At 51.2% G+C, this 20,336-nt stretch overlaps 9 protein-coding genes across 9 annotated transcripts; 2 read left to right on the top strand and 7 right to left on the bottom strand.

The window, feature by feature from the left end:
* Positions 1-257: 257 nt before the first annotated feature.
* On the bottom strand, positions 258-2,221 carry QC764_106263 (uncharacterized protein). Its single transcript, XM_062941873.1, has 3 exons — positions 1,419-2,221; positions 632-1,357; positions 258-539 (listed from the first exon to the last, which is right to left on the bottom strand). The coding sequence occupies exons 2-3, from the start codon at positions 1,091-1,093 to the stop codon at positions 414-416; spliced, it is 588 nt and encodes a 195-aa protein (XP_062804779.1). The 5' UTR covers positions 1,094-1,357; positions 1,419-2,221; the 3' UTR covers positions 258-413.
* Positions 2,222-2,341: 120 nt separating this feature from the next.
* On the bottom strand, positions 2,342-3,173 carry QC764_0007680 (uncharacterized protein; the record flags this gene model as incomplete). The annotated part of the gene is made up of 3 exons (XM_062939826.1): positions 2,342-2,359; positions 2,431-2,601; positions 2,703-3,173. The coding sequence occupies 2 exons, from the start codon at positions 3,171-3,173 to the stop codon at positions 2,470-2,472; spliced, it is 603 nt and encodes a 200-aa protein (XP_062804778.1). The 3' UTR covers positions 2,342-2,359; positions 2,431-2,469.
* Positions 3,174-3,803: 630 nt separating this feature from the next.
* On the bottom strand, positions 3,804-5,402 carry QC764_106260 (uncharacterized protein; the record flags this gene model as incomplete). Its single annotated transcript, XM_062941872.1, has 2 exons — positions 3,804-4,874; positions 5,349-5,402. The coding sequence occupies 2 exons, from the start codon at positions 5,400-5,402 to the stop codon at positions 3,804-3,806; spliced, it is 1,125 nt and encodes a 374-aa protein (XP_062804777.1).
* A 397-nt stretch (positions 5,403-5,799) lies between these two features.
* Positions 5,800-7,325, top strand: QC764_106250 (uncharacterized protein). The gene is made up of 4 exons (XM_062941871.1): positions 5,800-6,238; positions 6,300-6,360; positions 6,414-6,990; positions 7,071-7,325. Exons 1-4 carry the CDS (start codon positions 6,205-6,207, stop codon positions 7,146-7,148), a joined length of 750 nt encoding a protein of 249 aa, XP_062804776.1. The 5' UTR covers positions 5,800-6,204; the 3' UTR covers positions 7,149-7,325.
* A 130-nt stretch (positions 7,326-7,455) lies between these two features.
* Positions 7,456-9,328, bottom strand: QC764_106240 (uncharacterized protein). The gene is made up of 3 exons (XM_062941870.1): positions 9,109-9,328; positions 8,028-8,974; positions 7,456-7,971 (listed from the first exon to the last, which is right to left on the bottom strand). The coding sequence occupies exons 1-3, from the start codon at positions 9,179-9,181 to the stop codon at positions 7,648-7,650; spliced, it is 1,344 nt and encodes a 447-aa protein (XP_062804775.1). The 5' UTR covers positions 9,182-9,328; the 3' UTR covers positions 7,456-7,647.
* Positions 9,329-9,503: 175 nt separating this feature from the next.
* Positions 9,504-10,249, bottom strand: QC764_0007640 (uncharacterized protein; the record flags this gene model as incomplete). The annotated part of the gene is made up of 1 exon (XM_062939825.1): positions 9,504-10,249. One exon carries the CDS (start codon positions 10,247-10,249, stop codon positions 9,770-9,772), a length of 480 nt encoding a protein of 159 aa, XP_062804774.1. The 3' UTR covers positions 9,504-9,769.
* A 324-nt stretch (positions 10,250-10,573) lies between these two features.
* On the bottom strand, positions 10,574-11,941 carry QC764_0007630 (uncharacterized protein; the record flags this gene model as incomplete). The annotated part of the gene is made up of 2 exons (XM_062939824.1): positions 10,574-10,801; positions 11,747-11,941. The coding sequence occupies 2 exons, from the start codon at positions 11,939-11,941 to the stop codon at positions 10,574-10,576; spliced, it is 423 nt and encodes a 140-aa protein (XP_062804773.1).
* Positions 11,942-13,627: 1,686 nt separating this feature from the next.
* On the bottom strand, positions 13,628-14,949 carry QC764_106230 (uncharacterized protein; the record flags this gene model as incomplete). Its single annotated transcript, XM_062941869.1, has 2 exons — positions 14,674-14,949; positions 13,628-14,617 (listed from the first exon to the last, which is right to left on the bottom strand). Exons 1-2 carry the CDS (start codon positions 14,683-14,685, stop codon positions 13,628-13,630), a joined length of 1,002 nt encoding a protein of 333 aa, XP_062804772.1. The 5' UTR covers positions 14,686-14,949.
* Positions 14,950-16,059: 1,110 nt separating this feature from the next.
* On the top strand, positions 16,060-17,139 carry QC764_106220 (uncharacterized protein; the record flags this gene model as incomplete). Its single annotated transcript, XM_062941868.1, has 2 exons — positions 16,060-16,125; positions 16,192-17,139. The coding sequence occupies 2 exons, from the start codon at positions 16,060-16,062 to the stop codon at positions 17,137-17,139; spliced, it is 1,014 nt and encodes a 337-aa protein (XP_062804771.1).
* Between the last annotated feature and the right edge of the window lie 3,197 nt (positions 17,140-20,336).

Here is a 20,336-nt window from a genome sequence, read left to right as displayed (position 1 = left end):
AGCCCGTTTGAAATCCCTTCAATGACTACCCTAGAGCAAGGCCAGTCCCCAGCCATGATTCCTGGTACAGAGACCAACACCACTGATTTTGCCATCGTCACTATCACAAGTCTATTTGCGTGCTAAGAGGTCTGATTCGGCCCTGAATTGGATCTAATGTGTTGGAATGACACGGACATCAACCTGCTGTGTCGGATAGGTACCTTAACTTCGGTGATTGTCTTAATCCGCAAGCAAAAAGAGACCTGCAACGTGATTGGGCAATTTGTCAAGATAATATGAGGTAATGGCCCCTTGAAGGCAATTTATATGAAACGAAAACTGCAACGAAAGGTCTAACAGCCTAAAGTCTCGTGTCCCGCCTGTCACCCCCCACCACCCTATATGTTTTTCCGCGCCCATACAATTATCGATCAAACTGGAATAGGGCTTGAATAAACCTGGATGGCTGCCTCAATATTGCTCTCGAAAGAGAGAAATAATCTTCTAATAGCCCCTGTTTCAGTAAGATGAAAAGCCGCAAGGGAAAAGTAAAACGGCTACATAAAAGTTGAGAAACACCTGTCAGCACACTGTCCACACTTCCCAAAAACATCGAGGAAAATAATGGGACGAGGGTAAAACAGCTTACCCTGGAAACCGCCTTCACATCCTGCAAAGCCTTCTTGATCTTAGTTCCCAGCATCGGGAGAGTGCAGAGATTAGCTGTCCCCGTCTCGGTCATTCTGTCAAAGGCTGTACCAATTTCGAAGGTTGCTACACCCAGGAAGTATACAATATCGTCGCCTGCGTCGGCCTCTTCCGGAATAGTGAGGTTCAGTGGAGGCTGAAAGTTGACAATTTGCTTGTAGGCATCGAAGATTCCCTTGATCCTTTCCAAAGTGGGCACAATCTTGGTGTAGGGCCCCATGTTCAAGGAGTACTCAACACAGCTGAGAGTACCGATTTCCTCAGTCTGAGCTTTGAGAGCAAGAGCTTCGTTGAAGTATTCGCGAGTCTTGTCGACCGCAGTTCTCGCGTTTGGGGACGCCTGTGCTGAGACAAAGCCCACGGCGGCAAGGGCAGACAAGAAAACAGTCAAAAGACGGGTCATCTTTGCTTGGGGAGTTACTGCGGAAGGCGAAGGCAGAATAAGTCGGTCCCGTGAAATTGTCGATAGGATGATGTTTCAATTCGTTGTGATCCACAGAAGTGAAGCAGTCGGTTGTATCAGGAGGTCTGGGGCTTCTTATAGACGCATCGCAGACTCTCGAATCAATAGTCGATCTGCCCAGTATTCGATGTTTACCTCTTCCGAAATTCTTAGAGACATGAAATCAGGTTTCCCGACATACCTTACCAACCTCGCCACTGGAGACTGGAGAAAGGGCCCTCTATCAGTCAGTATCCCCTCATACTGGTTGGGGGGGGGGAGGCACAATTCGCTAAGCAAAAGACTCTACTGGCCAGACTGAAGTCTCACGAAAGCCACCGAGCCAGTTGGTAGATCTGTGGGTATCTCAAAGGATGCACCCGTGACCACTATAGACGAAAACCTCGAATTGGTAGCTTTGAGTGTGTGTGGGACAGAAACTTACCCAACCTGCGAATACTTGATGCTTTTATAGGTACCTTTGACTCGAGGTTCCTGGAAAGGTAGGTGGTGCAGGCCGTATGACCCTTAAGATCTCTTGGGATCTCGCCAGATCGGCCGGGATCGTTTCGTTCAAGGGCCTGAAAGTGTTGATTGTTGGGCCGGAAACGAGCAGTGTTCCAAGTCTTTCACGACAGGGATAACTTTGGTAAAGGGCCCTTGTCTGATAACATACCTAGGCAGGTAAGGAGGGCAGCTAAAAGTGTTGGGAGCGTCAAGTCTGGTGGTGTCGCCTTGTAAAGCCGCGATGCTGTCGAGAACGTAGGTGTTGGGCATCTGGTGAGGCTTTCGATAGGACACTTGTGATGACAACAGCCGAAGGCGAGAAAGCAGATATGCACACGATCATGATTGATTCGGGTCTGGAACTTTCCTTTCCGAAGCCACCAAGACGCTGGATGGCGATTGCAGACATCCGGGACAGATCTTTGCAGATTTCCCATCATCGACCGCATGAATAACGCTAGTGACTCCCGTCTCTTGTGTACCTTGAAGAAAAGGCGCAAAAATAGTGTCGGATAATGTTTTGGCGTGGAAATAAGAGGTCAATCCCCAACATGCTGTGGAAGTGTTGTTGGTTGGCCGTCGCGAGCGTCATCCCAACATGGGAGAGCGGACAAACTACCCAGGTAGGCAGGTAGGTAGGAGGGCAGCGCCTTCCAAGATTGGCCAATTCCACGGTTAAGACAAAGCATTGTGATCATAAAAATGGCAAATAATATTTCGCTTTCACAATGTTAACTGGGTACTCAATGTACCCCCTATGTGGCTAGAATGCCATGGAAGCGTGTAGTTACAATCAATATCCTTCCCTCGCCATATGCCGATGTTTTGATTTACGGAAGAATTCCAACAACCGGAGAATACGCCGCAATGGCAAGAGCAAGCAACTCCTGAACCGTGTTGTATTGCACTGCCTGCGGGTCTCCCTGGAAAGGTGTGAGTGGAAATATACTGAGGTAAAACTCCTGTGATTGTAACAAGGTTAGCGCTGCTGCCGATAAGTGATGCGTATTTACTAGTGATCGATGAAACCGGACAAGAAAAGGTGTATTGAGAATCAACTCACCAAAACAACAACGCTCAACTGCTCCAGAGGCGTGCGAATAGCCTGTCCAGCAGACGGGACTAGGGAGCAGGCATTGAGCTGTCCCTTGCCGCTCAGCCTGGTAAGACTGCGTACGAAAGACGACGTCACCCCTCCAAGCTTGGCTGTAATGCTTGTAGAGACTGCGAAGTCGGCTGAAGTGCAGACTGAATCGTTCAGGGGGGTGAGTGAGCGCATCACTGGATTAGCGACAAGCAAACCGGCCTTGATGTCCTCCAAGATTGGAAGAATTGCTGTGAAGGGACCAGTGCGAGTGAGATACTGGGCACAGCTAAGAGAATTGAGCTTCTGTGCCTCGATCTGAAATTTGGTAGCGTTGGCTTGCAGTGCGGCGATAGTGTCGAGAACATATTGGCCGGTTGTTCCTGGTGTTTGCGCAGATACGCCCATGAATGTAAGAGCGGAAAAGAAAATAGCTAGAAAGCGAACCATTTTGTTGCAGGTGTACAGTGTTGGCGACGATGTCTGAAAATTACACAAAACAATAGTAGAGAGGTAACTCGTTTGGTTATTCAGAATGTGCGAAGCCTTCAAATCTTGTGCCTTTATGTCTCGACATCCCGCCTTCGATTGCTCTCAGACATGAACAATTTTTTGCCTCAAACTGAACATCCGAATCAAGAAGGCAAGGTAACTTAGTCTTCAAAATCAAGCCACCATCAGCCAAGACCAAGGCCAAAGTTCCTATGAGGCAAGAACCTCTGTGTCGTTGACCGAGCGGAGTACTCCAGTTTACCCTCCTGACAGGCTTCGACTTCAGCTCTGGGTTCCTGGTCCCGGTCCGTCGAAAGGCACAGCTCGCTCAACCAAACCAATCCATTTGCAACGATCAAGTATCACAAACAAGCCACTGACCCAGCCAGCAACCCTCACATACTTTTCGATATCAAATGATCAGATTCAGCTCGCCAGCTTCTGCATTCTAATAAATCAACACCAATCGCCACAAACAATACTTATGCAAGATCCATCACAGTCCCTCCTCCGAGATCCGATGACCGACAGACCTCTTTCCCGACCCGGAACCCGAGCCACATACCAATATCTCAACGTAATCAAAACTCACAACATCTCCTCATCCTCCTCATCCTCCACCCCCCTAGCCAACATCAACCTCCCATACTGCTCCGACATGCTCATCTGGTACTCCTCCTCCCTCCTCCGAATTGTCGCCCAGTCCACCCCGACGGACTTGTACACCGGGTCCGTCGCCCTCTTAGCCTCGCTACTACCACCCGTCCCAGTACCGATGACATCCCCTGGTTGGACGAGCGCAGGCCCAAACTGGCTGTACGGCCCGCTCATCATGTCCTTTTCATATGGCTCAGCCAAAAGTAGCGCCCGCCTAGCAGATTCTTCATACTCACGTCTCGCCAGCTCCTCTTGATACCCAGTCGCCATGTAAGGTTCCATATCCCCATACTCTGCCGTCGTCTGGATCCACCTACCATCTCCCACCTGAACTGGCGTCAAGGGGGTCCCATCCAACGAGATGATCATTTCCTGCTGTCGCTGCCTTTGTTGTTGCTGCCGTTGCTCCTCCATTTGGATCTGGTACTCGTGCTCGAGCTGAGCCTGGAGTTCGGCTTCCATTTCGTCTTGCTGGGCCTGCTCCCAGCGCATTCGAGCGAGTGCTTCTTCCTGGTCTAGGGAGGTGGTGGAGTTGTAGTCTACATCGGAGGGGTGTTGGGGGGGTGGGGGGCAGGCGCGCCAGAGTTCGATCAAGTGCATGCGTTGGGGGTCGTCGACGGTTTTGAAGAGGTGGAACTGGGCGGGGGAGAGGTTGGTTGAATCGACCGAGTATTCACGGAGGACACGCTCGATGGCCGCGTGTTCGCTTTGGGGGGGCTCCGAGGAGGGTCGGGCTGGGGTTTCTTGTTGTTGTTGCTGTTGCTCCTTTTGTTTGGCCAGGTGGGCTGCCGAGTGGTTGTAGTGCTGGGAGATGTAGACTATCTTCGGAGCCTGGACTGGTTGTGGCGCTGCGACGGCCACGGGTTCTGGAACTTGCTTCGGTTGTGCTGGTAAGGGATTGTTGAAGTTCAACTGACGAGCTAGGAGCATGGAGAGCTCGTCTTCAGAGTAGATGTCTTGGTATACTGCCGCCATTGTTGGAGATGATGATTGTTTTGAAGTCTGTACGAAATGTTAGCAAGATAATAACCAAGAGAGGCTTTTTGCTGTCGTTTACTTGAGTGGCAGATTTAACACAAGATTAATCCTGGCCGTGTGGTGTGTATGGTATCTTGACTGTTGCGTACTCAACAGTCAGGGATGCCACTGAGATGGTGTGGATTAGAGTCAAAAAGTCTGCGGATAGAAAAGAACTCTGGATTGTTGCAACTCGTCTCTTTATTGTCTAAGCTAACTGTCTTGATAATCGACACTTTGCCGGATTTGCAAGTATGATAGCACGCCTGCGGGTAAGGTGGTGGTGGGGGACGTGCTTCGAGGCAGCGTGTGCTTGTACAACAATGACGCGTGGAAGGGCACACGTTTAAAATAAGCTCTTGGAGACTTCAGGTAACTCGGAGCTGCTAATCGAGGACACAGAGCAAGAGGCCCTGAGGAAATGTCTCCGCAGGTGGTCCGATATATAGAGAAAATCACCGGTGGGGCTTTCCAGGCATTCGGGATCAGATGAAGCAGTGGAGGGGTCGTCATCAAACTGTTGAGCGTCTGTGACGCAGATGAACAAAAAAAACTTCCGATCCTGGCCGAGTAGGACGGCTTGTTAGGCTCCAAGAGACCAAAAACAGCGTCCATCACCTCCACGTTGAGGTTCTATTGCAGCTCTGGGCTCAAAATCGAGTGCCTGGTTGGGCAGTCACACAGCTCGCCTTCCCCAGAGCAGTCATGCGTCAGAGGCCAGCCGACCTGAAACGGGCGAGGAAAGCGGCTACACGTCCAGTCACTCCGCCGGGCCGTCCAATGAATTGGTGACACGCTGGGTGATTCCAGACCCTGCCGGCCATTCCTTGCCTATTGCTTCCTGCCAATCCATTTATACCTCACTGGATATCCAATAAAAGAGAATTAGCCTTGAGCAAGAGGCTGGCGATTTTTCTTGTCGATACACCCATGAAAACAATGTGCTGATCATGGAGATAGCGATGCTCCGTATAGAGGGGCACGACGGGCTAGAACTGCCTGTGACCCAGACCCACTGATTCGCGTCCCCTGAGAATGCGGGGGACGGCTGGACAGGGGTTGGTTCAAAAAAGCCACATTTCGACGCCACAGATGACGTATCCAACTCTCGTTCCACCATCCCACTTTCGCGCTCTCTTCCGTTGGGGGACTGAAGATAGACTTGTCCTAGTGGTAGCAACCAACTCTTGGGAAAGCCTGGCCAGACACGAGTCTCCGAGACAAAAATCCAAACCTAGATTGCCTTTGTTCATCTGCTTGCTCTCTTGTACCCATCGACACCGTTAGACATCTGACCCCCCCGCATCTTATCAAAATGGCAGCAAAAGCCGGCCGGCCTCCCAACTACTGTCAGTCAAGCCTATATTCCACGAACTCATAACTGTTGACTTACCATACCTACCGCTATAGATGCCATCCTCGAGGTCCCAGAAACCGCCTCCACCACCCAGATCCGCGATGCCTATAAACGGTAACCTATCCTACTCACCACCATCATATCTCCCCAACTAACAACACCCCCAGCGCTGCCTTAAAAACCCACCCCGACCGCATCCCGGCCGACCACCCTGACCGTCCCGAACGAACCCGCAAATTCCAGCTCGTCAACGACGCATACTACACCCTCTCCGATCCCACCCGCCGCCGCGAATACGACGCCCAGCGCAAACTCTTCTCCGGCCCCAGCTCCTCCCGCCCCACGCCCGGCGGCTTCGACCCCTTCGCCGACGCCGAAGAGTCCGCTTCCGACCAGCAACAGCAAGGACAGCAGCCCAACTTCTACTCCTGGGCCTGGAACTTCTTCACCAACCAAAGCCAGGGCGCCAAAAACCAGCACAACCAGGAAGAATCCCGCCAGCAAGCTGAGAATGAGCAGTTCGCCGATGTCTTCGAAGAGATGCTCCGGGAGGAGGGCATGGCCGACCCGTCGCACAACAACAGGCCGACGGGCAAGTTTTGGGGCACGCTGGGCGGTATCAGTGGTGGCGCGCTAGGGTTTATTATGGCCAATGTACCTGGTATGGTTGCTGGTGCTGTGGCTGGCAACAGGCTCGGCGCGGTGAGGGATGCCAAGGGGAAGAGTGTGTATGCGGTCTTTCAGGTGAGTGCTGCTGGGGTTGACTTCATCCAGGGAGAGCGAGCATAAGTGACAGCTACTGAGATGTTTGTGATTGTGTGCAGGAACTGCCACAGGCGGATCGGGCAAGGCTTCTTAGTCAGTTAGCCGCGAAGGTGTTGAGCCATACGGTGGGGATTTGATCTTTGATGTGCTGGCTGATGAGAGGTGTGGTCGGGGTTCGGAAAGGTTATGAATTTGGGATTGGGCGTGGAGTTTGGGATTGTTTGGGAGAAATTCGCCCATGGAAACAGCACGGGCTGAAATGGGTGGTTAATATACCATGAAGGATTGGTTTTCTGTATCGTCGATGCAATAGATTAATGCTCATTGTTGCTTTTGCCTGTCTCTTGTTTCTGTCAATGCATGTCGAATCTGGAGCGGGGCGGGTTGTATGTAGCCATATTGAGTGCTACAACTCTATATATATAGGTAGCATATTTCACCTGGGAAATCCGGGGCTCGTTGTCACATAACATCGTCCCATATACCGAGAGAAGATTTGACCTCCTTTTTTCTTCCTCCTCCTTTTTAAATCAACCACCGAAGAACACCTAACCTAATCGCAACGTCAAAGCCACGTATTGCTCGAAAACTTTACCGCTTGTAAAGCAACATACCCTCCGCAAAAAAGATCCACGATCACCTCTTCTTGTTCTTGCGCTTGCTTGCCTTGTTGCCGCCCGCCTTCTGGGTACCGCTTGCCTTGGCCTGACCCAGAGAGTCGACCGACTTCTCGAGAAGCTCAAAGTCCTCGGCAGAGCCGGTGGAGGGAGTGAGTCTTCCGGGCTCAGAATCCTCGTCGTCATTGACGACCTCGGTCTCGGTGGGCTCGTCGATCTCTTCCTCAAACTCGTCATCCGCGGTGCGCTTCTTAAACACACGTCCGATGGTCAGATCATAAACCCAGAAAGGCAGGCGAACCACGGCGGTGTCCTTGAAGGTAGGTTTGGCGATCTCATTGGGCTGGTGGATATGTTAGCTTATTTTGCAAGAAGTTGGATGAATAAGAGGCAGCTTACGTCCAAAAGGTACTCGCCCACATTGCCATGCTCATCCTCCTGTTCAAGGAAGACGGCGCCCACCGAGTCAACAACGAGAACCTTGCCATTCTCCGCAACGACACGCCTTTTGGCTCCAGTGGGACCCTGTCCCTCGGGCTGCGGCTGGGGAGTCGCTGATCCGGAAGCAGAGGCCGAGGCGGGCTTGGTGTCACGTCCACGGCGGGTCTTGCGCCCGGCACTCTTATCCTTGGCCTCCTTCTTTGTCTCGCGCTCTTGCATGCGACGCATCTTGCGGTTGATGGGAATCTGGCGACCGTCTTCGTCTTCGTACACCTGTTGAGGAGGGGGAGGGGGAGGAGCGGCGGCAGGCTCGCCATCAACGCCAGGAATGTTGAGGCCAAGGTTGTCGCCCCAAGCAGCACGGCGCGCAAATGTGATATAGCGCTCCACAAACTCGCGTTGGCGCTTCCAGCTCATGTAAAGGGCGAGATAATGCGCGCCACCACCGGCGACGAGGAAGACGCCGAAGATAGCAGTGCCAAGGCCGGGGCGATAGCGGTTGTAGTAGTACTCGGTGCCCTTCCAGGTAGGGAAGCCATTGGTGAGGAAGTAGTCATATCGGTCACGCCCAGGGCCGCGGAGGACATCGGCAACGATGGAAAGACGAGCCTGGCGCTCTGAGGCGCGCTTGATGGCTACCTTGAGCTCATGAGAGGTAGGCTGCTTCGTCACCTGCACACCGGGCTTGCCTCCCGACTTCTTGGCGTTCTCCTTGTTGGCCTTGATGCGCTGGGCCTGGAGCTGCTGTCTGACTTTGTCGGGATGGAGCTCTCTTGACTTCTTCTTGTAGGCTTTGTTGATGTCCTCGTGGCTTGCGCCCTTCTTGACACCAAGAAAATCGTAAAAAGTCACTTCGGGACCTTCATGCGCAAGGAGTTCATCGCGGACACGGAAGATTTCGCGATCTGGTTATCATCGAAGATGTTAGTAAGTCTGATACAATTGGATTATGTAGATATAGTGGTACTGGAACCAGACGCCATAGAAAAGGGGTATCATCGCATTTGCGACGGGAAGGTACAGCAAATACTTCACATACCTTCTTTGGTCCATGCCGCACTCAGCGGCGTTAGGAGGGCCAACAGGCCTAGGGAAAGAGCAGAGAATTTCATGATTGCGCTACTCCATGAGGAAACTGACCAAGGTTAGAAACAAAGAGAGAACACCGTTTGGTGGTTGAACCGGCGCAAGAAGGTTGAAGAGCGCCGCCACGAAATGACCTGGAACCCTTGGTGCAAAAGTTTCCAAGGGACAGGCTGGAAGTTTTGGGCAGATGGAGCCCCCCATTTTAGCCCAGACAGGGGTTGAAGCTGCAACTGCCTGCCGGGGCAAGCTGCCGCGGCCCGCTGAACCCTGTGCCCCATCTTTTCTTTTTTGTAGGGCCAGTTTGCATCTCGGACAGAAGCTTGGCTGGATCCAATCATCAAGCTTTCAGTAGGGGCAGGAAGAACAGATGACATATTCTCGTAGTGAATTCACTTGATATCCTTGTGCTACATAATCTACACCTTAAGACTCCTTTCGCCATTCTTATATACATTGCTCTTTGCTTTTTCCGTTATACCTCTCAAGACAGACGGATTAAGTCCAAACACGCCAACATCACCCCTGCTTGGCAAAGGCGAGACACCAGATTGACATGTTACAACATGGAACCGGCAAGATGTTCAAGAGCACTGGTCTTCAACTAAGGTCAGTATCTAAACTATCCAAGAGCGAGGAATTTTCATGGGAGGGTTCTCAATCCATTCCCAGAAATCCCTTAAAAAGTCCTCCCAAGCGATATCCCACTCGAATACAAGCAACCAATCCCCAGGGTATGGCCCATAGATGATATCCTTCCACACATATTCGAACTCCGGCTGTACTGGTAAACACATCGGTTCCACCGGCCACACCCTAGACTGCAAGATACCAGTGTTGACAAACACTGCTTTTGTAGCCTTACCATACTCCTCCAGATCTATCCCCGCAATATGCAAATCTTCGAGCCAGGCACGGAGAGCCGAGTGGACCGCCATTTTCCAGGCCCTCTGATACTCCAGAAGTTTGCTGAAGTCGGGACACCGACATAACGCAGGTGCTAGGAGTAGCGCGGTCAGACCGTGGGCAGGATGGCGGGCATCAAGATCCTCGAGCGTGGTGATACCGGCAACCTTACGAAATACACATCGGACCATTTTTCAAATTTTTTTTGACGGTATCAGTAAACGTGTCCAGTCATTTAGGAGCGTGGCCTGGTCGCCTGCAAGTGTGATCTAGCCCCATAGCGCTTTGGAAATACATCCACATTATGTGATTCAAAACCGACCCCATCTCTTCGGAAGCCCTCAGCTCGGATATCGTCGGTGCCTGAGCTTTCTTGTTGGCAGAGAAACCGTCGCCCAACTTTATGGTCTATAGCCAAGCCCGAGAATCGATAGAAGAGTTTCAGGCGCCGCTGCCATGGCGACTTGTAATAGTGGCAGAAGATTTCGGAGAATAGAGGCTCTACAGCCGCGCTATCACTGTCCAGCATTGCCGACGAGGTGAGCGTCCCCGCTGAAGTTGTCATGTGCGCCGTAGGAGAGCAGGGCCGTATGAAATACAAGCTGATCCTCTGGATTCAGGTAGGTGTACGGTATCACATCCAACCAGCAAAGGGGCGACTGGCCTTCAAAGCTGATAGTGAACAGGTCAAGACCCACAACGAGGAGAGGTTCGACCAGATTTGGGTTGAAGATCATGGCATACTGATGCACCATTAGTACCTGGTCGAACTCCTATAAAGGACGTAATACTGACGTGTAATAGTGTCCTTCCTTTGTCATCCAGAATATATGGTGTGGTGTGTCCGTTGGCAAAGGAGTTTCGAAGCTCGTTTGGTGTGATGGGATGTGTTTCACACATGATTCAAAGAAACAATTCATTGCCTTCTTCGACGATCGTATACTGCCGAAAAGCAACATTCCATCCACAGGTCGCAAAAAGTACTTGAAGGTCCCAAGCTCTGTTCATGAACCAACGCGGAAATGCCACTTTTATCCGGTAGCCTAACATGATAATTGTCAAGAAATCATCCCCGACTACAAAAAGAAGGGGATACTCACTTTTCGCTTCCTGCTTTACGGAGGGTGCTTTGGCATCCCCATCGTGCATGACCTCGAAAACCAGGCACCCTGCTAGAATCCGTGTCCGATGGCGAGCTCGCCCTATACGAGTCCCATTCAGCTTCGTGGTTAGTTTGCCCGACACCCAATAATTTGCCTCTTGTTCACTGGTCAGAGACTTCTCTTTGAGATCCCGTTCCTGGTTCTATTGAAGGGGAATCGACTCGACAACCCTTGAGGCGATATATTCGGGCTGAAAGTTCATTTGGGATCTAGACGATCAATACCTAATCAGTTCTTGCCTTAAGATGAGCAAATGACTTTGCATCATTCCATTCACATTTTCAACAGCTGAAGAACCATTCCGAGTATTTTCAATGCTCGATAAAGTCGCTTTTCGTACATCTCGAGCTCGGCCTTCTAGAACAACACCGCTTCCGTTTTGGCGACATATCTCTTCCGCCTCCTGGTCGAAACGATATCGCCCATGAGATCTCGAATCAATTTGTCCAGTTCCTCGTGCACATGTCAACAATGCTGAATTGCTCGAGCGCACATGGGCGTTGGAGGACATCCTCCTCCAATCACTGCCTGTAGCTCCACTTCGATTGCATCGATCGACAGGGCGAAATACTTGAGCTGCTCGACCAAAGCTTTGATTGTTTCTGGTACATCCTTGACCTCTCTCCAGAGTCGAAACAGTGACAGGGCCAGACTGCCCACTTTACCAGTGGCCTGCGCTATTACGATACCATCTGAAACGAGTCCGATGATCTCGGCCATGATTTGGTCACAAAACAAATGGTTTTCGGAGAACACGCTCAAGGTGACACACTCACCGGTTGCCAGAGAGCGGGGTCGCTTTGTGTTAACATCATTCTCATGGAAGACTTTGCGAACCCGGCGGGGGGAGGGGCGGCAACTGGTCACCAAGGCAGTCCCCAGGTTTATTCAAGGGCGGACGAGAGGTGGCATGGTAAGACCGTAGAAGTCGGGGGTATCCTATAAAACGTGGTCGCCAGGTTATACGGCATAAATCTCGACACCCATTCCAGCCTGGCCATAAAGACCTAGACAATGGAGACGTGGCAGCTTGTGAATAGCTATGTCACAGTGTAAGTGACTTTATCACAGTATTCCCTGGTTCTTCAAAAGCTTTGCCTTGTGCGTTGATAAACACGCCCCTGATGATATCACTCCCTTCCCACTCTCTTGGAAGACATTGTGGGAGTCTTGAAGACGCTGTAGCTGTTCCAAATCCTTTCCCCTCAACTATTTGCAACTGGGTTCTCTGCAAGCCACGAATTCAAGTCAACCTCAGTAAAGAGAAAAGCCCTGACGTCCCGAGCATTTCTGTCGAGCCATGAACTTCTTCCAGTCATCTGTCGGATAGTGGAAATGTCGAAGGCAGTTGGGCCCAGGTAAACTTTCAATGCCAGATTTCGGGATGTAAACGCGAAATATCATCATCGAATCGAGCCGTGCCCGTCGTTTCCCATAGCTCGCTTCAGGTTCTGCAATTTCGACGTGCGGTGTGAAGGTAAAAGAGTTGTCTTGGGATGGCATTCTCTATTAGAGGTTCGCAGACATCCCTCTACTTATACAACATGATGCCGGCCTCGTCAAAGAGACAATGGCCGCGAGCGTGGTTAATTGCTTTGTAGAGTACTGTATGCCCGGGAGGATTGACGGCTTTTGCGGAGCTCCAAGTCAGGTCGATAGCCAGCGTGCCCTGCTGCTGTTGTCCGGGAGTTGAATGGCGGTTGGAAACATCACCCGTTGCTATCCGCCGCTGCTCTAAATAGCCGACCCACCACGGATCGCAGATGTCATCGAGCTCGGCGTAGCGCATATCCATTGTGTGATTCATCCAGTGCAGGCAAGATTTAGACAGGCGGAGATAGGTGAACTGCGGATCCACGATGGCGTCCTGGGTTTCGACGGCAAGACCGCAAGCATCCATACATTTTCACCATTGAGTATCGCTGTTGTCATCGGCGGCTTCCACCACGTGGTTCTCAGTTGTGTATTGGCGAATGAAGTGGAGGAAGGTCCTGTGATTGGAATGGTCATAACGCCCGCGGAACATCCACTCCCACCAGAGCTCACCTGCCTTTTTTGCAGACAGGCCAACGTATATTTCAAACTTAGACGACAGTCACGAGGTGATCCTTTAGGTTCGCCCAAAACCTTTCCTTCGAGGCACGATCTTGCATGACTGGCCTATAAAGGCAACAGAAAAGAATAAATGTAAGATGCTGGATTATTTTTGAGCACACTGAGCACCGATAAGTACCATATTATAAGATCGCTAACTTGAATATTACAAAAAGCCGCCCCCTTTCCTCCCGCCAAATTAAACCACGCCATTCAAAGTCATCCCCCAAGTATAAGGTAGGTAGTTTCCAAATATCATCGATAACCAGCAGCATCATACCAAACCAACTCTACCACCCGTCGCCCCCCTAATCAAAAGTAAGCATACCCCCCACCTCCCCTCCCCCTCCCACCACCTCCTTTGCTCGCCACACCCAAGACCCAAACCCTAGTGTTCCCATCATGCTCCCTATCCGCCCCTGCTGCCCCCCAAAGCCCCTCCATTTCCAACCTATGCTTCGTCTTCGGCCTCCCCTCCTTGATCCGGATCTTTTCAAAAAAGACATAAGCCCCGTAATACAACGCTGATTTCACCCCACAGTTACTCCCCTTCATCCCCCTAAATCGCTGGAGCTGCACGCTCTGGAAGCATTTTCCTGGCTTGCTGGGGCCGCGAAGCTGGGCGTAGATGTCCCGGAGGAAAGACGCCTGAGTGACGCCGTCTTTCTTGAGATGTAGGTTGATCTTACGGCGGATTTCGTCGCAAGAGTCATAGACGGGGACGGAGTCAGTTTCCTCACCTTCCAGGTGAATTCCGCTGATATCAGGAACCGAAGAGGCAGCGGAGGGTTTGGCTTTGGATGCGGTTGCGGGGGCTGGGGCCACAGGGACAGCAGGAGCAGCAAAGGCAGCAGTGGTGGCGGAAGTCTTTTGTTTCTTCCCTACTAGCAGAGGGATACCGAGCATCTCCCTCTTCTTGAACCACTCCCAGGCGTTTTCATAGGCGGCGAAGCCTGAGCCGTTGAAGGGACCGTGGACACCCAAGAAGCCTGAAAGCGATTTGACGCTGACGCCAATCTCACGGGCGAAGGCGGTTTTGGTCATGGCGGCGGAATCGAGAATATTATTGATTTTGCGACGGACCTGGTCGCAGTTCATGTCGATTGGTACGCCTTCGAGGTCGATGTCGTCGAGGGACATGCCTGATCCTGCTGGGGCAATGGCATGGTCATCGAGGGACTTGCGCTTTAGGCTTTTGCTTGCAGCGGGGCCATGGTTCTCTTTATCAGCGTCTGGCTGAGGCGAGAGGAGAGCTGAGATAGGCATGACGCCTGTGGATGGTGCCACGGGAGGACGGAACACCTGGGTATGTGTTAGTGGAGTTTCTGATGTGCATCTGGAATGTGCAGGTGGTTTACCCATGATGACATGATGTTTGTGGACTCGGATTGTGCGAGTCAAAAGTCAGGAGATGATGAAACCGACCCAAAAGGAGTGGTTCAATGGTTGAAATCCAGCCACAGAACTCAGATAGGGGCCAACAAGGAGTGCGGTCCTGATCTTGCTCACACCACTCGAGAATGAAGAGCAAAATAGAAGACGCGTCTGAGTTTGAATTTCGAAGCGCGTCTAGGGGAAGGATCGTCATCGGGAGAGCGTGGAGTTCATGGCGGAAACTAGCAGGGGAAACCCCCCTGCCACGGTGGTCCCAAGAACCAGCCAGCTGGGTCCTCATCAAACGAGGCAGTCGGTGTGCTTTCCAATTGGACAAATTTCAGGCTCACAGTTTTCGATATTCTTTTTCGTTTGCATGATTTTGGACCTTTTCTTCAACAAACATTGGAACTATCTGGTATGTATCTCGACTCGACGCCTTCAACCACAAGATTTTGAACGCAAAGATGTGCCACAGCTGATTATCGATGAGATACTTTGGCAGGTCGCTGTACACCTTACCTACCTGAACATAGCCGTGGAGTCAGCTTATCATCGTTAGATAAGCTTGTTGTCTTGCTTGTCTCCTCCTAACGTCACCTCTGTTCGCCTTGAGGTTGACCCTTATAGTGTCGAGCAATCATATGGTTTTCATACACCCGCTCTCACCCGCATATATCCGCAGGAGGACCCTATTTGAGCGTGAGCAGAAGGACAGAATGCTCCGTGCCAGTCGGGGGTTGAGATTATGTGAGACCAATAGTTTTGAACTGACCTTGGATATGGTTGTAGCAAGAAGTAGTATTGTAGGCGCCATTTGTCATCCGAGGTCTGAAACTATCCGATGGGCATTTTTACACAATCAGATCACTGCCCAATCAATTCTCACGACAGTGCCGCATCCTCACGCCCGGCAGCAAACAATACTATTAATTTGCCATTAGTGGCTTAGTGCTAGTGAGCTGGAGTTTCTTAGGTCGACCTCCTAGGGCGATTTATCGGACTTTGATTCAGCGTGGGATGAATCAATGATTTAAACTTGATCTAGAACTCGATGGGAGCGAAGTGCTTACCCGACTTGGCCGCAGTCAAGGTCAGCAAATTAAATACACCAAGAACAATCTAATTGTATAAGAATGACCACGTTACTGGTGAATTTCTTTCACACTTTTGAGATCTCTAACTTCGAGGTTACCCCCGGGTCGAACCTTCTTTAGCGGAGATCGCGGTCAAGGAGCCGGCCTAAGGCCTGGAACTATCCACCAATCCAACCGCATCTGGTGGATCTGATCCCTGAAATTCTGGAGTTTCAGAGGGCCACTTCCTACACCCGCTTGATCAACAGCCAATTCTTGGTGCTGACACAAACCATGCTTCGAAGAAGTCATAAGAAGTCACGGGCGGGATGCCTCGAGTGCAAACGACGTCATGTCAAGGTGCCTACCTACCTAACTAGCTCCCGTTGGGTTTCAAAACTTTATTGCTAACCTCTCTGGATGTAGTGTGACGAGCAACGCCCCAAATGCATCATCTGTACGCTCTCCGGCCGAGACTGTAGCTATGCCTCACCAGTGACCGACGGGGCACCCGTATCATTCGCTGGTGATCGAGTCGCGGTATCACCACCAGGATCACTGTCAGGCTCGCCGATGTCAAATGTCGCCGTGGGCACAATTGGCGATGCAGCACCTGTTCCTGGTGTCCCCCTACCCGAGCTGGGCCATCCAAGCTCTCATCTCTGTCACGATGTCAACAGTGCTCATATGGAGCTCATGATCCGGTTCAAATTCTCTGATCACGCACCAGAACTCAACGAGGAGCTACACGACTTTGCCTCGAAACTCTTATTCAGATGCGCTCTTCAAGCTCCGTACTTGATGCACCAGATGCTGGCAGTGTGCGCGCGAAGGTTGGTTGCGCTTTTCCCCGACAGGTCCGACTTCTTCTCAGAGCACGCGATGCATCTTCAAACAAGGGCCATCTCGATTTACAACGAGACGGCAGCCAAGGCTCAGATTGACCAGAACAACTGCTCCGCCCTTCTCCTCTACTGTTCTTTGCTCAGCCGGCATTTACTCGCCGATCTGCTCGCTAAGCGCGATACGAATCTGGATGGGTTTCTTGACCGCTATCTTCAGTTTCTTTCAATCTCTGGTGGTTTGAAAGGCGTGTCGATCAGTGCATGGGAGCTTCTACTCGAATCTGATATCAAACACCTTGTTCTTTGGGCGATTAGCATTTCCCAGTCATTGCCACTGGGGAGTCATTGCGACTATCTTCGACATCTCATTTCTGAGTCACTCAGTCTCGACGCTCAGTCGAAAGAGGCCTGTCTCAAAGCTGCGGCTTATCTGCAAGTTGGGTTTGACAGGATTCTGGGCAATGACGTGCGCAATGAACGCTATCTAATGATCTTCATGTGGCAAGTACCTTCCTATCTTGAACCATAAGTTTGGTATTCGCTGACGACTGGGTTAGGCCTGCAGCCGTACCATCAGAGTTCACCGAGTTGCTTGCCCAGCGACGACCAGAGGCGATTGCCGTGATGGGCTACTGGGCACTCTACCTACACCTGAGTCGAGACGTTTGGCATGTTGCAGATTCAGGAGCTCACCTACTCAGAAGTATCGCAGCATATCTTGGCCCGGATTGGGGCCACTGGCTCTCTTGGCCGTTGGACATGCTCGCACAAAATTCATAATTCACATTTACGGAATACATCACTTCATCACTTCACACCTTGGCTCCGCAAGCCATACGCGACCTAGATTTTCACCCATCATTTCAAGGTATCTAATTGAACAAGCGAGAGAAGTTCGTAGTCAAAGACGCCATCACCACCGCAGTGGCAACATCTAGCCAGAAACCCAGCAACCGAAGAAAACAAACAAATAGCACAAAAGCCGCCCCATTTCAGACCCCAAGATAAACAAATATGTCCACCACTCCACTGTCGAAATCAATGATTACCCAACACCTTTGACCTCCTGGCAAACCGAAAACATGCTTATACACTATCACTCCAACGATCTCATCCATCGTGATTTACCTGAAGCCTAGGTCAGCTACTTGGTTGAGGGCAAATATGAGTAGACAGCAGTGTACTAACCGGCGACGGGCTTTGGATTACCTTGGATACGAAGAGTATCCAGACGCACCTGACAAGGTGGCACTTGAAGTTGAGCTCTGGGAAGAGCTGGTTCCTGCATTTTCTGGCATGTTGATAGATGTGTGCTGTGTTGTAGATATGGCCGAGGAAGTGTCGAAGGTGTGTTCTTCTTCTTTTGAGATCTTGCTTTGGTGCTGGTGGCTGATGAAAATACTCGGGGCTTTCCTTCAAGGGACCAGGCCTTTATAGATATTTTCAACTTGCCAGCCACTCTGTCTTCGTATATGGATGATCATCTTCGCCCACGATAGAATCACCTCGGCAGTACTTGGTACTAGCTGTCAACCCACTCGTCGACAGCCTGCCGCAAGGGGTGTCTACAGCCCACTCCATCCCGGAGTGGAAATTCGATTGTCATGTCATACATCCCGCGTTGCTCCTTCTCACATGGCCTGTCTTCCTGCATGTACTCGAGGGTCACTTCCGGCATGTCTCGGATGATATTCGTCTTCGTGGGCGTCAAGCACAAGGTTGATGGATGTCAATGGCTCTGTCTCAGAAAACACGGAGCGGTCGACTCGAATAGACAAAGGTCGGAAGATAGTTGTTGGCTCACCGCCAGGAGGCAAACGGGCCTCCGAGCTGGGCCGGTGTTGTGCGACATGGAATTTATAGCTGGGTCATCCCTCATGCGTAACTGATGGCAGATACTGAGTTCTGGCACCTGTCACTTGCGAGCTTATACCTACCTAGGCACTTACCCAGGCACTTGCTGTACTAGGCTGTCTTACGGGCAGTTAATGGGTCTGAAACAGAGACTTTTCAGGCACAAGAAGACGTTCTAGCTCTTCGTATTGAGCTTGCCCTGCTGTCTGCTGTCTGAGAAGGAGTTGAGCTTTCAGCTGCTGCCAACAGGCCTCCCGGACATCCCACCAAATGATATCCTCAGCAAGGTTCTCCAAAAGTTCGCCGGTCCTATAAGGCTATCTACCCCTCTAGTTGCCTTGCCAGGACCGGGTGGATGCAGTTGTATTAATGTTGAACACCAACGTTAGGCGAGGTGGGTGCGGACGGGCTGTTCCAGACCGAGCGGCAATGATGCGTCTCAGGGGTGTTCCTAGTCTTTTTTGAGACCATTTGAAGCTTCCGAATGGTCAAAAAGAGACGTAGTAACCCGTCTAGGATGACTTCCGCCATCAAAGTTCAAGACACTTAACCATGCGCGGGATCGTCAGGAAGAAGGGTCCATGCAGCCGTCGTGGGCACTCCCACAATAACACAGACAAGTCTTTGTACTCGGTAGCGTCACCGTTTCGACGGGTTAGTGCTGCAGATCCATCGCATCGGGACTGCTTGCACTATACAATCAAGGTGAAATATGATGATGAACATCCAAGAAGCAGCCTATACCATGGTACTCGAGGATCGTCGAGAAGCTCGACCCGAGGATCTGCGAGAACCAAAATCAACTGCTGACAACGTTGCAGTGAAGCAACTTCGGTAGAGTTTGACAGCATCATTGACCTGCTCCATCGATGTCTCACTTTCTGGCGTCAAATTTCATCCTGTACCAGCTTGGGAAGGGATTCAGCGTACAACACCGCCACACCGTGAAGATGTACCCCCAGAATGTCTCCCCAAGGAAGCAATCCCATGTGGTTGGCACAATCAGTTCAAATACCGGCACTAATGCATGCCACGCATCCTCATCCAGCCCAGGGGCACCCAATCGCCCAAGGTTGCTCTACCTGGGTATCTTACAGTGCCATCAGGCTTATATTTTCCAGCAAGTATTAACGGCCGAAAGCAATCCCTGCCCATGTGAGGGGGAACATCTGATGATTCCCTGGTCCCAGCCAAGAACCTCAAACGTGGTGGTCACACAATATGTCCGAGTTAGAAGCTCCGAGCCGAAAAATAGGGTAAGCAAGAGCTTTGCGTTGACCACGTCTTTAAACAGCTTCGGTGTTGGTAGCCGAAACACTCAGACGACTGTCCACGGACAATCCCTTACGAAGAACAAGGCCCCGAAATCCCAGGTCACAAGCCAACACTACCCGTAGCACAAGGGGGGGTTTACACCCTCGGAACACGCGAGAACAATACCTCAGAAGGTTATTCTCAGCCTCCACCGGTCCGAACTACTTTATTCTTTACCGATGCCATGGCGTGGTGGCTTCCTCTGCCTCATTCATGATTTGAATTCATATTGCACAAAGTTGCACGGCATGCGGCCCAATCCGGACAGCACATTGGATCAAAGGTGCCTCTCTTGTTTCAAGACACCATCGCCAAGCATCCAATGGATCAACAACGAGAGGCGGTTTTGCCCCTCTCACTCTGGTTACCACCACGCTCGGGATAGGGCAACCAAAGCTCTCTTTCATCTCGATCCGAATCGGCATCGACAGAGAGGAAGAGCCCAAGGCTCTCTTCACACCCCGTCCGATTGGCCCGATTTTCACGCCCTCCCAGCTCAACATGCGCCAAACAGATAGACATATTGTTCAAAGACAACAGACGTCATTGTAAACCAGC

Source organism: Podospora pseudoanserina, chromosome 1 (assembly GCF_035222485.1).
Source record: "Podospora pseudoanserina strain CBS 124.78 chromosome 1, whole genome shotgun sequence".
Taxonomy (NCBI): domain Eukaryota; kingdom Fungi; phylum Ascomycota; class Sordariomycetes; order Sordariales; family Podosporaceae; genus Podospora; species Podospora pseudoanserina.
The sequence above is the reverse complement of the archived record's forward strand: the minus strand, read 5'-3'. Positions and strand labels throughout refer to the sequence as shown.